The sequence below is a fragment of the Maniola hyperantus genome, chromosome 7 (genome assembly GCF_902806685.2).
Source record: "Maniola hyperantus chromosome 7, iAphHyp1.2, whole genome shotgun sequence".
Classification (NCBI taxonomy): domain Eukaryota; kingdom Metazoa; phylum Arthropoda; class Insecta; order Lepidoptera; family Nymphalidae; genus Maniola; species Maniola hyperantus.
Window position 1 is genome coordinate 9,503,484 of NC_048542.1, and position 15,296 is coordinate 9,518,779.

The following is a 15,296-nucleotide window of genomic DNA, read 5'->3' on the forward strand; positions in this document are numbered from 1 at the left end:
TACAGACCAGACTATAGATAGGTACAGGCGCGACGGTGGGAATATGTCGCCTTTTCTGCCGCACTATTTGTTCGTCAGACAACTTTAGCTTCCGCATTATCGAAAAGTTGAGATATCTCTCCACTAATTATTATCCAAAGATGTTTTTACCTTCCAACACGTAAGTTAATTACCTACTACCAATCAGAACATACTAGTAACTCAATATAATAGTAAATCTCACCAAGATAATCAGTAATCACTATTCTCTTTAAAGATCAAAATCAAAAAAAATTGGGGAAAAAAATACGTAGGAAATTAAGTTGCGAGTTTTTTAGTTTGATGAATTGTAATCAAACTCAATCTGTAACGCTCACACCTGAAAAAGGAAATTCAGCTGATAAACGGCTAATTTTACCCTCAAAACTGTATCAACCCTCTACTTATGTGTCTCTTATCTATTGTTTCATACATACCTACTACACACGCGTACCTATACTAAGCAAAAATTATCACAGACCCTACGAATTTATTTGAACCCTTTCCCCTCTAATACTGTTTCTGTTCGTATATTTTTCCAGCTGCATAATGTACCAACATGAGTGAAAATAAAGGAGTGAAAGCCCACAAATATTACCCTTTGATAGTTGCAAATAAAACAAAAACTATGGAGCGGCAGGAGCGATGCGTAAATACGTTTAGTGTTAACGACACGGCGACAATTCAATTATTTGTTGCGTTAGTTTTATATTTTAGTTTTTAGATAGTTTAAAATACAATCCACATATTTAACTACCGATTTGCAGAACTAACTCCTACTTTTGTTTTGGTAGAGCATTACTACAATTTTTATTAAAATAAGTAGTCTCCTCACGCTCACTATCTGGGTGTCTGGTGCACTTCGACCGTCCGCTGCGCCAGATCCTTCTTTCCACACACGTGCAAACTGTGGAACCAACTCCCATCGGCGGTGTTCCCACTATATTATAACATGGGGTTATTCAAGGGGCGGACCAACAAATTCCTAAAAAGCCGGCAACGCATCGGCGGCTCCTCTGGTGCTGCAAATGTTCATGGGCGGCGGTAATCACTTAACATCAGGTGACCCGCCTGCTCGTTTGCTCGCTATATCTATTAAAAAAAAAAAAAAAAAGTAGGGATATTATGACTGTGGTGTGATAGTAGTTCCATTACTGCGGATGTTTCCTAGTTTTATTTTACTAGCTTATGCTCGCGACTTCGTCCGCGTGGACTTCACAAATTTCAAACCCCTATTTCACCCCCTTAGGGGTTGAATTTTCAAAAATCCTTTCTTAGCGGATACCTACGTCATAATAGCTAAGTGCATGCCAAATTTCAGCTTGATTCGTCCAGTAGTTTGAGCTGTGCGTTGATAGATCAGTCAGTCAGTCAGTCATCATCTTTTCATTTTATATTTTTAGATTGTGATTTGTGATAATAAAATATTATTATGTCAAATAAAATTTGAATTATCTTCAATTTCAGCATTGAAATCGATGAACTCTATGGTACAGTATTTTGCACTGTGTTTATTTCTGTTTAGTTTTTCTCAGGTTTGGTTTGACCTGCTCTACTGGCAAGGCTGTTACGCCAAGTGATATTGCTTCCTGATAATATGCGGCGTAGTAAACGATCAGATGCCATATTCCTACCAGTTTAGCACGCTTCCATCTGCATTCATATTGCATCGTCCACATCAGGTGAAATCACAGCCAAGCGTAAACTTTTCATCAAACACAAAAAAACGCAAAAAATCGTATCGTGTAAGGAAATTATTACCCAAATATTTGTTCGAAGGGAGGATTGAGTGAAGAACAATCGACTTCATATTTCCCTACCAAATAGTAGGGGACCCACGTGAAGAGATTAATGAATGTTAAAATAGGTTTGTATTCATAGACTTATGATTGTAACGTAATCTTTTCTGTTTTCTCTCAACAATCACCGTCAAGTAGACTGCCGGCTACGCACGTGAAATAAATAAAATATAAGTCTTTATTTGCAGAAAAGAGTATTGACAGTATAAACAGGATCATTAGCTCCCAAAAAAGTAAGTGGTAAAGTGTCGTGGGAGCTAGAGCCTTCCCTGTTGCGTAATCGCGCATTTCTGACGTGCAATGAAATATATCTCTTCTCCTTCATAGCATCAGAGTTAACTGCGTCTCATAGATTAATCATTGGTTTCGCTACGCTCTACGTGCGTCCGTTCCTTTTTGTGTGAGCACGATTTTTGCCGCGCGGTTAGCGTCCGCGCGTTTTTCGTATATATTTTAACTGAACTGGCCCCTAAAAAAATTATTGAACAATTTTGTAACAGACAATTTTAGATAGACACTAGATCATTTGACATATTAAATTGATGAGGTAAGCTATCCTTGTAGTAACCGACGCCAAACAACAATTATGTTGGCAAAACACGTTAATTGGATGTAATGTCAACTCAAAGCCCCTAGTGTAAGTTTTCAAATTAACAAACGCGACACCGGAGTTACGTTAATCTGCTAAATTTACACGGAATTGTCGAATCACGATGCGGCCGTCCATATAAATGACAGCCTTATTTACTTACCTCAACACTGGTGTCCTCAGATTGTGAAGATTCTGCTAAACTTAGTTTTACTTTATGCTTGTAAACCCATTTTTAGTCCACTTTTTAAATTCAATAAAGAGTTTTAAAATTGTAATCTTATAAATATATAAAAGGAAAAGGTGACTGACTGACTGACTGACTGATCTATCAACGCACAACTCAAACTACTGGACGGATCGGGCTGAAATTTGGCATGAAGATAGCTATTATGACGTAGGCATCCGCTAATAATGGATTTTTGAAAATTCAACCCCTAAGGGGGTGAAATAGGGGTTTGAAATTTGTGTAATCCACGCGGACGAAGTCGCGGGCATAAGCTAGTGATAATATATCGTGTAGGTCTCTTGTAACGACTTTCACACGCCACGGTCTTGCGCCGCATGAATAGATATCCCTACTTGCGCCACCTGAATCCAGCTCCCTGCGACTCGTTTGATGACGTCTGTCCACCTATGTGAGAGGGTCTTTCGTGAACCTTAGGGTGAGCTCTATAGAGCGCACGCTGACTTAGCTTAGACTTAAGACAGGGTTAAAACGTGACAGAGCTATATCTCTCACATAAATCTTTAACTCAATCTTAAGTCTGAGCTTAGTCAAAGTGTGCTTTATATGTAGATCTCAGCCTTAGAATCCTTCGCTGGCTCGGAATTCAATAAAAACTCGCTCCAAAATAACAACTTTGTAGCCTTACATAGCAAAATAAGTATAACTTTTCATCATATGCCACAATTATAATATGTGTACATTTTTATATCTGTGTAAGTACATAAGACAGAAGCGTGATCTCATATTATAATAAGTAATTATAATAATTTATAAGTAACTAGCTTATGCTCGCGACTTCGTCCGCGTGGACTACACAAATTTCAAACCCCTATTTCACCCCCTGAGGGGTTGAATTTTCAAAAATCCTTTCTTAGCGGATGCCTACGTCATAATAGCTATCTGCATGTCAAATTTCAGCCTGATTCGTTTAGTAGTTTGAGCTGTGCGTTGATAGATCAGTCAGTCAGTCAGTCACCTTTACCTTTTATATATTATAATATTTTATATTTTAAATAGATTTCTTTATCCGATGGTGCGCATAATATTATAATATTGTGTTTATTCTGTATGGAACAGCTTGTATAGTACACTTTTGAACACACCAATTACTAAAAAATAATCAAAAAAACCAGCGGGTGAAAAGTGCGAGTCAGACTCGCGCACTGAGGGTTCCGTACTGCAGTCGTATTTTTTTGACTTTTTGCACGATAAATCAAAAAGTATGATGCAAAAACATGAATAAAAATCTGTTTTACAATGCACAAGTGAAGCCCTTTCATAATATGATACCCCACTTGATATAGTTATCTTACTTCGAAAGTTGAAAATAGCAATATTTGTCCATGACCACAATTTAATTTTTTTTTGTGTGATGTAACCACAAATTCACGGTTTTCAGATTTTTCCCCTAATGTCTGCTATAAGACCTACCTACCTGTCAAATTTCATGATTCTAGGTCAACGGGAAGTACCCTGTAGGTGTACAGACAGACAAACAGACAACAAAGTGATCCTATAAGGGTTCCGTTTTTCCTTTTGAGGTACGGAACCCTAAAAATTATGTTAAGTTATTAATGTTTAAAAGGGACCATATTATCAACAACTACACAAATTCTCTTTCCACCAAATTTGTGTGGCAACTGGCAAGCAAATAACTCCATGAATTTACTTAATTGCGCAAAAACAACATCAAATAAAATCTTTATTATTTTCTTTTAAGGCCCGCAATTAATTTTTGGTGCTGTTCACTTTAAGGTTTAATGGTCTGCAAAATAGTCCTCGCCCGCCAAATATTTGGGACTGCGGTCGTTTCAGAGCTGACCTACTAAAGTAGTTCGGAACTTCAACAGCTCGACGGTAAAAAGCCATCGGATGTTGGCGATAGAAATCGGACGCGGCGATTTTATGTGGGCTAAAACTAGAAAATCAATCCTGTGGTCTGAAAAACTTGATCTAGGTACTTACCTACTTACATTGTCTCGTGAAATAAATATTATAAAATAAAAATTGGCAGTCAGTAGGGACTGCCGACAAAAGTAAAAACTTACTATGAAATAATGTTTTTTTTTAAATAATGGTAATTTCTTCTTTTTTGAATTTTAACTTCATAATTTTTAAATTTATAAAAATCACATTAGTTTAGTTTTTACATCTATCGGCACGCATCTTGAAGCTTTTCATCATCATCATCAACCCATCGCAGGCTCACTACTAAGAACGGGTCTCCTCTCAAATTGAGAAGGGTTTGGCTATAGTCCACCACGCTGGCCAAGTGTGGAGTGCAGACTTCACACACCTTTGAGAACATTGTGGAGAACACTCAGGACCATGTACGTTTCCTCAAGATGTTTCCCTTCACCGTTAAAGCAAGTGATATTTTAATTGAAGCGTTCATCCATTCCAAAATATACCAACGTTCCTCAAGTTTTCACTTCAAAAAGAATTATGGCTATGCATTATAATGACGGATGCATCTCCTATAATTTCTTCAGAGTACCTAGTGTTAGTTCGGAGGTTTCCAGACAAGTTTTTCTTTACAGATACGACAATATACGTGTAACAAATTGTAACTTTTACTTGGTCTCTTGTTGTTGCCACAAAGAATAAAAGCTCAAATATCACGGCTCAAGTAATCACGTAATTTGAGAGCTCGTTAAGAGACCTTTAACGACCTCGCGTCCCTTATAGGTATGACGTAACGATGACGTACCGTTTTGAATCGTCGATGTCAAACTACGGGTTGATCCGTGTTATTAATTAATATCCCGTAACGGACGAACCTTAGCTTTAATGACATGTTTTGCGATTTATGGTGTTATGATTTATAGGGCTTAGATTTCTGAAATACAAAACATGTTATAGCAGAAATGGAAAGTAGCAGAGATGTGGCGTGGGCATAATATTACATCCCAGACTTGAGACTGACATAGCTTCTTAGTTATTTTATACTAAACTAGCTTATTCCCGCGACTTCGTCTGCGTGGACTACACACATCTCAAGCCACTATTTTATCCCCTGAATGAATTTTCAAAAATCCTTTCTTAGTGGATGTCTAGTATTTACGTCATAATAGCTATCTTCATCCCAAATTTCAGCCCGGTGCGTCCATAGTTTGAGCTGAGTGTTGATAGATCAGTCAGTCAGTCAGTCAGCTTTCCCTTAGATAAGCATGTATCAATACCACGTCCATGCAACTTTCACGCCACATCACCTGTTCCAAATAAACCACACCATATTTTAAGTGATAAAGCGTGCCTTACGTGATAAAATACATAAGTGTATCTGGCAACATTTCCCCACGTAGTAAAGGTCGGGTCTCCTTTTAGAATGAGAAGTCTACCACCAAGTGTAGATTAGTAGACTACACACACCATTGATAATCAAAGTCAAAGTCAAATGTTTTATTACACTTAATACACAAAATAATAAATAATATAATAAACAAAAATACCAAACTTATTCTAGAACATAAAAATTACAGATCGAAAATATCATCTAAACCACCGCAACGAGGCAGGGTGGCCAGAACGCTGGCAGCGTTACCTCGTTGAATGGCCAGACTAATATGCTGACCGAGGTAAATAAATAATAATAAATTACACTTTTTGATGGTCAGTTGTTGCATTTGTAAGATGATGATAATATAGTGATGATAATTTTTACGCGCAAACGCTTAAAACTACTACGAGGGTTCCAAACGCGCCAAGGTCTGAAAAAAGCCCACAACAAACTCAGTAGGATGGAAAACTCTGAGGCATACAGCTTTCCCCACCGATGTTCTAATGTGCATAATATTACAACTCCGAAAGTTAGAGACCGCCTGGGTTCGAACCTCGGACCCCGCGAATTGGAGCCAGGAGGCCAAACTCAAGGGGTTATGTCATCTACTTTTAAAATATAAGCTTTGCTAAGTAGTAGGTAAAGACATAATAAAATTGTTTGGTGCCACGAAAATAGGTCACTTATCAGATCGGATCGGTTAATTATAAACCTAATATAATATTATTAGTTTCACACCAATAGATTTTATTATAAATGCATCGAAATACAATATTGCTATGATAATTTACTAGTAATGATACTGTATTTTTTATTCATTGAACTGATTTCAGTAACTCATTCATTTGGAATATAATACGGTAGAGAATTCGTTAAAATAAATAATTAATAATTAATTTAATTAAGCCAACTAGAGACAATATACAACTCTGTTTGAATTTAGAATTACTCAAACTCAAATAATTTATTCAAACTGGGTATCATTGTACATATTTTTACTGTCAAATTGTGGAATTTAATTTTTAAGAAAAGTTACATCGATGCGAGGGTTTCAAACACGCGATTAACTAACGTCGATTTAAAAAGTCACTGATTATAATACAATCGGTAAATAAAAATTATTTATTCAAAACATTTTGGTCGATTGACTGCAGATAATAATGTTTAGTTTCCCTAAACGCTCGTCGATTATGCAAATGTTGATCAATTTCACCAAAATTGGGTTAACTGCGCCTAAAATATTTATCCGATCTGCATATGAACCTATGTAAATATAATAATATGAACATAATAATAACCATATCAAAAAGACTGACTATGTTATACCTTTACAATGTTCGTTGTTGACAATTATTATGAGTATCTTAATTTAAATTTAAATTAATAACTGAAGCATCTCGCCTGTGTACGACACGGGTTGCGTAATAAAGCCATAGGCCTAAACAAACATCGCATTATGATGGTCAGCTTAGGTGTGTTAGCTTGGGACACTTTTAAACCTTTTCGTCAACAATCAGCTGCTTAATTTAAAATTGCATAAAATCTGCGCACATGCAAGTCAATCTTACCGCTAACTTTTTTTCATTTGTCGACCTCCGTGGTACAGTGGAAAACGTTAGGTTGATTTAATTTGGAAGTGGGAAATAGAGCTATAATAAATGCGTCTTGGTATAATTTGATTTAACTTGCTTTCTATTGAAAATAAAACTAACTAGCCACTAGCGAATGTTCCCACTAGATCAGATCAGAGACAACTAAAGGCTCTTTTCTGGATACGAGGCGCGTTGTGTCGCATGTCGTACCTACTGAGTACGCCTACTTAACAAGCAATGCTTCTGCAGGAACGCGCTCTCATACTTGGCCATAATTTGAGTAACCGGCGCGACGTGACGTGATGTGACAGCGCGATGCAACACGCAACGCGCCGCGTCTCCAGAAAAGAGGCCTTAGCTGTCTCTGATCTGATCTGGTAGGAACATTCGCTAGTCGCTAGTTAGCTTTATTTTCAGTCGAAAGCAAGTTAAATCTAACTATATCAAGACATAATATAAGCTCTATTTCCCATCGGTGTTGCACAGTTATCTCAGTAATATAATGGATATTTGTATTACTGTTACTTATCTCTAAATTTCACCTTGAATTAAATATTAATTCGTCAGTCTCAATCGCTAATCATGTCTTATATACAGGTGTGTGTGTAGTGTACCTATGCTTCTCTGCAGATCCCTCTTTAATTTGTCAGCCGCTTTGATACACCCAAAACCGCAAACCGTCTACATTTAAAATCCTTCAGCATCGTTTTATCCATTTTATATCACAAGAAATTCTCAGCTTAGTAGTAATAAAATGGTATCCCTTAGGGATGGTTGAGTGTATCCCTTAGGATAGTTCACATTCCAAAGCTCTTGATCCGTTTAGTTAATTTCAACTTTAGGCTACGATAGAATGATGGTCTCGTTACGATACGATTACGATAGAATGATGGACTGGTTTTTTTATATATAAGTATCTTCAAGTTCCGACGACCTTTTTGGTGCAACTGAGCGGGCGGTGCGTTGAGTGCTGTGGCCTGAATAAAAATAAGAAGCGGACCCATGTTCGAAATCCATTAGGTATGGGCTACTTCGGAATGTATAGTTTCTAAGTTAGCTCCGGTTAGAACTGGTGACATCCTTAAGCCAGTTAAGTTACCACACTATCAGCTACAATACCACGTACCTATAGAAACCAATTAGGGGTACCTACCTACTTTGGTAAAACTGTGATAAGTCTTCCAGGTTAGCCCATTTCTACCTTAGTCTCTTCTCTTATCACCAGTGACACCGAAGACAAGAGCTATCATTATATATTATACCTTATTTTTTAACTACTAAGTAATTATTTGTAGTATTAGTAAAAGAAACTAAGTAGGTACATTTTTGTTTAAATATTATATTAATATCAGGCGCAGATCTAATATGATATGCTGCATACGAGTAGATATTTTTTTCTCAAGTTTTCTATTGCGTTATAGTTTAGTATGTTACGTTACATAATGACGATACTCTGGTGCTGAAAGACATACCTAACATAACATGGGACGTGGTATTTAATCGTGTGGTCCAAATTATACGCTCTAGCAATCTGATTAATTGATATAAGTAGTTTTATCACTACCCGTATTATAAATGCGAAACTATATTGTGTTAGTTGGTTTGTCCTTCAATCACGCTGCAACAGAGCAACACATTGAGGTACTTTCTGCATGAATAGAGTTAAAGACCTAGAGAATGACATAGTTACTTTTTATCCTGGACAATCAAAAAGTTCTGACAAGATAAAAAACGCAACTAATGCGCAATGCGGGGTAGGTTTTGTAGGATTACATCAATCGTAGTTTTTTACCTGACTTACCTTTACCTTTACCTTTTTTTACCTGAGAAGAGTGTAGAGTTTTAATTCTAAATCCATACACAATAGCATACTAATTAGGTAACTCATAAGTGTTAGTTCTCTTAAACAATAACTTAAGAAAACAGTTTAATCTGGGGCATACCTAATTATGATTCGTTTCGAGGGGTATGTTAGAAGTGTACTCGAGACAAACCTTAGATTTTCGTACCTACTAGGAAACCATTAATGGAAAACCATGATGTACTTAATAGAATATTTATAGAGCAGTTAGATAATAACATTATTAGGTATTATGAGTGATGTTGCTAAATTTTGTTTAGACCGTGTTGGTTTTTTAATTTGATAGAACTTCATTATCATTATCATCATCAACCGATAGACGTCCACTGCTGGTCATAGGTCTCTCGTAGGGACTTCCACACGCCACGGTCTTGCGGCGCCTGAATCTAGCGGCTCCTTGCGACTCGTCTAATGTCGTCCGTCCACCTAGTGGGGCGTCTTCCAACGCTGCGCCTTCCGGTGCGAGTTTGCCATTCTAGCCCCTTGGGACACCAACGTCTATCGGTTTTCCTATAGAACTTATGAACCATTAAAATTTGTTGATGTCGCTTCCTCTTATAACTCGCACTACAAACAAACTGCGGGTAGAAATGAGGGGCAGATAAGCTCACATCCTGTTACTGAATTTCCGGTGAGGCTTCTACTTGAGATGTGACGTTTTATACAATTTTCTCATATTTTCACTCCCTTCAGAATGTCGATTGTTCTACATTGCTTATTTTATTAATTACTAGCGACCCGCCCCGGCTTCGCACGGGTAGTTTATTACAATTTTCGGAGAAATCTCTAATTTTTTGAAAATAAGATATAGGATATGTCACTCAGGAATAATGTAGCTTTGTATTAGTAAAAGAATTTTTAAAATCGGTTCAGTAGTTCCAGAGATTCCTACAAACAAACTTACAAACTTTACCTCTTTATAATAATAAGTACTTAGTATAGACTAGCTGATTCGTGGCATGCGTTGCAACTTACAAGTCTTACATGCCACCTATTGTACGCTGATGGTATATATTCACTGTAATGTTTACAGTTGCCCGAATGTTTACACAATAGTAGTTGAGCGAGACGGTAACATTAAATAAAACAAAGTGATCCTATAAGGGTTCCGTTTTTCCTATTGAGGTACGGAACCCTAAAAATAGTAAAATTTGGCTAAATTCTAAACCAGTTATCATTGTAATTTAAACCACAAGATAATCTGCACTATTTACCTAATCTAAGTCGCGCAGAAAATGGTCACTTTATTTTTTACGGAAACTTTAATTAGGTACCCAAACGCTTTTTAAAATATGTAGGTAAGTATTTTCAAACAAATAGACTCGGTGGTTTGACGTTATGTATTTCATGTAAATTTACTTGTATTTAGAGAGAACAGTTTTAATTTTACACCGGACCCTAACCCATGTATTTCAGAACAATTTTGTATACGAAATTTTTCGTATCCCAAACAAATTCTCATCTCCCGGGAAATTCGTTGCACTGACTTATCCGGCACGTGTCTGAATAAATTTATTTACGCCAAATAATCCCCAATAGTTTTGGAACAGTTTTAGCGCAATAATCCTATATCTTTGATTTAATACTAAGCTACAATTATGTAACGGTTTTACCCATGCTTATGTTTTCACCTCTAAGCCCTAAATCTTAGCGTTATTTATATGTATAAAAGTGGCGAGTGTTGGGTACATCTTATTTTTGTTTATTTTTTTTTAATCTTTAACATTGCACACATAATACAGAAGAAAAAACAAAAGACTAGTATTAGAATTTAAGAACATAAAAAGGCATCTTATGAGTATGTACTACATAGGGCATCTAAATATGTAGAAGGAAAAGCTGACTGGCTGATCTATTAACGCACAACTCAAACTACTGGACTGATCGGGCTGAAATTTGGCATGCAGATAGTCATTATGACATAGACATCCGCTAATAATGAATTTACGAAAAGTAAATTCGTAAAGTGGTAAAACAAGGGTTTGGTGTAGTCCTCGCGGACGAAGTCGCGGGCATAAGCTAGTTAGCTATAAACAGAGTTAAGGCATAGGCACTATCTGTGCAAAAATTTTGGAAATCATATAAAACAAAATTCCATACAAAAAATAAATAATTCTGCAGTAAACAAACAGCCGCTACTAGGTAAAAAATGTCCCCACTTGCAAAGTCCGTAACTTTTGATCGTATGGTAGCTTCTCGTATCCAAAAAGAGATCGAGTAGCTTATACTTTGAAAGGAAGCTTCTAAGTCAATGTTGAATATTTGGAAAGAGTAAGTAATTATTGCAGAGTTTCTTGTTGGTTCTTCTCGATAGGGAGGGCATTTGGAACTAGTGGTAGATTGTGTTGGCGATTCTAAAGCACTTACCTACTTGTCAAAGTTTATTTGAATGAAATTATTTTCTATTCCAGAAATAAGGGCAAAAAAGTTGTGATGAAACTTTGTGCTATATTTACCAGGTACAGTACGCGCGGCGAGAGTTTGGCTTTGACCGTTATTGCGCAGAAATCAGAAATTGGGTATCAACGGGCAATTAGTGGGGTGCGGGGCGGGTGTGTAGGCGCACGCGGTGCTCTGATTGGCGCTCCACTGCTCCAGTCGTTCCCTGCCTCTCGCATCGATACGACGTACCGCGCACTCGTGTTGTACAATCACGTTCACAAGTGAATTGCTATTTTCGTTAATTGTTTATTGTTGTCGATTGTTATTATTTGTTGAGTTTGTTTGTTTAAGTTTGTCAGTTAAGTTTTTTTTGTTAAATATTAAAAAGTGATTTGAAAATGCGTAAAAAAAACATTGTTTTAAAAAGGCAAGCACGGAAAATGATATATGACGTGAATTGCTTTTTAAAGAAAGAAGCTGACGAATGTGTCGATTCATTGAAGCAAATTCGAAGTCAGATTGAGGAAGTTGCTTCTTTACTCAGTCAGTCGGAGAATAACCAAACTATACAGACTATGCAGGTAATGAAAACGGAAACTGTTTCTAAATTAAATTGTGTAGTCAGTAAATTAGCTAAAATTCAAAAACGGACATCGGAGGCCACTAAGACTTCAATTGGAACTGTAAAAAATATCGCAAATCAAGCCAAGAGTTCCGATTTGCTAATTACTTTCAGAACACCTGGAAAAAAACGTCCCAGAGCTAAACCAGTTACGAATATTGATAATTTTGACCAAGGTATTATAAAAAGATGTATACACAATTTTCACAAGACGAATAATGAACTTCCCACCATTGGGAAACTAAAAAAGAAACTTGAGGAAGATATAAACTTTAAAGGGTCAGAAACAAGTCTTCGTGTAATTATAAAGGAGTTAGGATTTCGCTGGAAAAAAACAGAAAACAACCGTAAATTACTAATAGAAACATCGAATATCCGATTACAACGCATTGAATATTTAAGTAAAATAAGAAAATATCGACAAGAAGGAAGACCCATTGTTTACACAGATGAATCCTACGTAGATTCATCGCACTCAACAACCAAAGCCTGGAGCGATGGCCCTACGGAAGGACTAAAAAAACCCATTTCTAAAGGACAACGAGTCGTGATAGTCCACGCAGGATCTGAAGCTGGGTTTATACCAAATGCTTTATTAACTTTTAAAGCCGGCACCAAAACAGGGGACTATCACGACAACATGAATTACGAGAATTATGAAAAATGGCTTAGGACACAATTAATTCCCAACCTACCACCCAATTCTGTAGTGGTTGTCGACAACGCTTCATACCACAATAAACAATGGGATTTAGCACCGTCCTCCAATACCAAAAAAGCCGATATGCAGAATTGGCTAACTGATAAAGGCATACAATATGATTCAACAATGCTCAAGCCACAATTGTACAACTTGATAAAAGCTAATAAAGAAAGATTTAAAACTTTTTCAATAGATCAAATTTTAGCAGAAGCAAACCATACCATATTGAGATTACCGCCTTACCATCCAGACCTCAACCCCATAGAAATGGCATGGGCTACTATTAAACAATATGTAGCTAGCAAAAATGTTAAATGGAATTTACAAGAATGTACCAAACTTATCAAAGAAAAAGTATCCTTAATGGGTGCCCAGGAATGGGGAAAAATATGTAAAAAGGTAAAAGATATAGAAGAAGAGTACGTCAAGAGTGACCATGTAGTTGATTTACTTACCGAGCAATTTATAATTCGCGTCGATGATAATTCCGAAGACGATGATTCTGATGATGGTTATGAAGATGATGATGATGACAACTGCAACCGAGGAAGCCCTGAACCCGGACCCTCAACAAGCAAAAGACGTTGCACAATTTCGTGTCGCGGCAGCACCACTGGACCATGCGGTGATTTCATAGAAGGCGTTAAACCTTTAACTGATTCAGAATCTGAATAGCACTGCTGCTAAGACTTTTTTTTAATGTTAACTTTTGTATTTAATAATTATTTTAAGTTTTCTTTTGTTTGTATGTACCAATTTTACATGTATCTTGGAATAAATAATTTTATTAAAAAACAATTATTTAGAATTTTCATCGCTGTCTCTGTAAACTTTAAAAGGAAATAAACATTTTATATAAGTAAAATAACTATCAATAGTTTTAATAAATGAAGAAGTTTATCTATTTCGTATTATTTTCTAGCATTATTACCACTGTACATGAATTTTGACCCACTCAAATATCCAACCTGGTACATAAAAAAGGAAAAGTATTGTGTGCGTGACAGTACCCATGCGCAGTAATCCCCTCCACCCGAAGGTCAAAGCCAAACTCTCGCCGCGCGATCTGTAACCAAGTTAAAGGTTAAATCATCAATATCGAGTCATATTTACACAAGGAAGACAAAACCAACACAAAGTTAGTGTACATCAAAGCCTAACCCGTGAATCGTTTTAGTTTCCCAATTCCAATTTTATTCCCAGTGGCCAATAGAACCTACCAAAAAACTGGATTTAAAGTGGACGCCGTAAAACAAGATAGATTTCCCGAGAGCGCAATTAACCGGGACAGCTCTCTGATTTCGGGACGATCTTATTGCGGGACCCTAATCACGTTTTAGGATCTCCCGATGTAGATCGAATTGATTTACATTGTTTCTATTATGTCAGTGTTAACAGTTACACAGCACAATTCTTTAAATTCGCCATTGTGCAACTTTTAGCATTGAAAACTTATATTTATATAGAAAATAGGGACAATAAGGACTGACTGATTTCTGCACAAAGGATCAGCCTGGCTGTTCAGCGTAGAAAACAGCCAGTCTTCGTGGCACCAATCCAGGTGGGCATGATTTGTACCTACAGTAATTAGATAAGATAACATTTTCAAAAAAAAATGACTTAAAGAATTTCAAGTTTTCGAAAATATCTTTTTTGATAATGATGATGACTCGCACTTAGCCGGGTTTTTTATTGATAATATGTGACTTTGTAGGTATACAGAAATTAAGAAGACCTGAATAGGTCAGATGTCTAGGCACATCTCTAAAAATATAATATTGCGAAAGTATTTTCCGAAAGATCACGCCTGATACAAAGTAAGTAATTTCGTACGTGCTCTGTGAAGGGTTCAAGAAAACCAATTATAGGATCAGATCGGCACTGACGATGTAATTTTGTCCATTTATCACACATTTCTAATACCTCCTAAGCTCGTAAGCTTGGATTCTGAAAATTTGAAAGAAACTGTATTTAATACCAGCTACTAAACTTACAATTAGATAAGGCAGAAAATAAAACGGCCAAGTGCAAGTCCGATTCGCACACGAAGGGTTACGTACCATCGTACAAGATTAGATTTAACACTATTTATTGTAAGTCCCGCAAATTGCTATTGCGCTGGAACCATGTATCATTAACATCGAAATGACGTCATTTTGACGTCAGGCGAAATAAAAATACACCATCCGCTCGAAACTTCAGTCTAGTGCTGACGTCACTA

At 36.7% G+C, this 15,296-nt stretch overlaps 1 protein-coding gene across 1 annotated transcript; it reads left to right on the forward strand.

Annotated features, from left to right (window-relative positions):
• The first annotated feature begins 11,831 nt into the window (after window positions 1–11,831).
• LOC117984012 (uncharacterized) lies at window positions 11,832–14,038 on the forward strand. Its single transcript, XM_034970660.2, has one exon. The coding sequence runs from the start codon at window positions 12,149–12,151 to the stop codon at window positions 13,748–13,750; it is 1,602 nt and encodes a 533-aa protein (XP_034826551.2). The 5' UTR covers window positions 11,832–12,148; the 3' UTR covers window positions 13,751–14,038.
• Window positions 14,039–15,296: the final 1,258 nt, after the last annotated feature.

Bases quoted from the DNA above. Each gene is read 5' to 3' on its own strand.
- LOC117984012 (XM_034970660.2), top strand. From the start codon at position 12,149: ATGCGTAAAAAAAACATTGTTTTAAAAAGGCAAGCACGGAAAATGATA.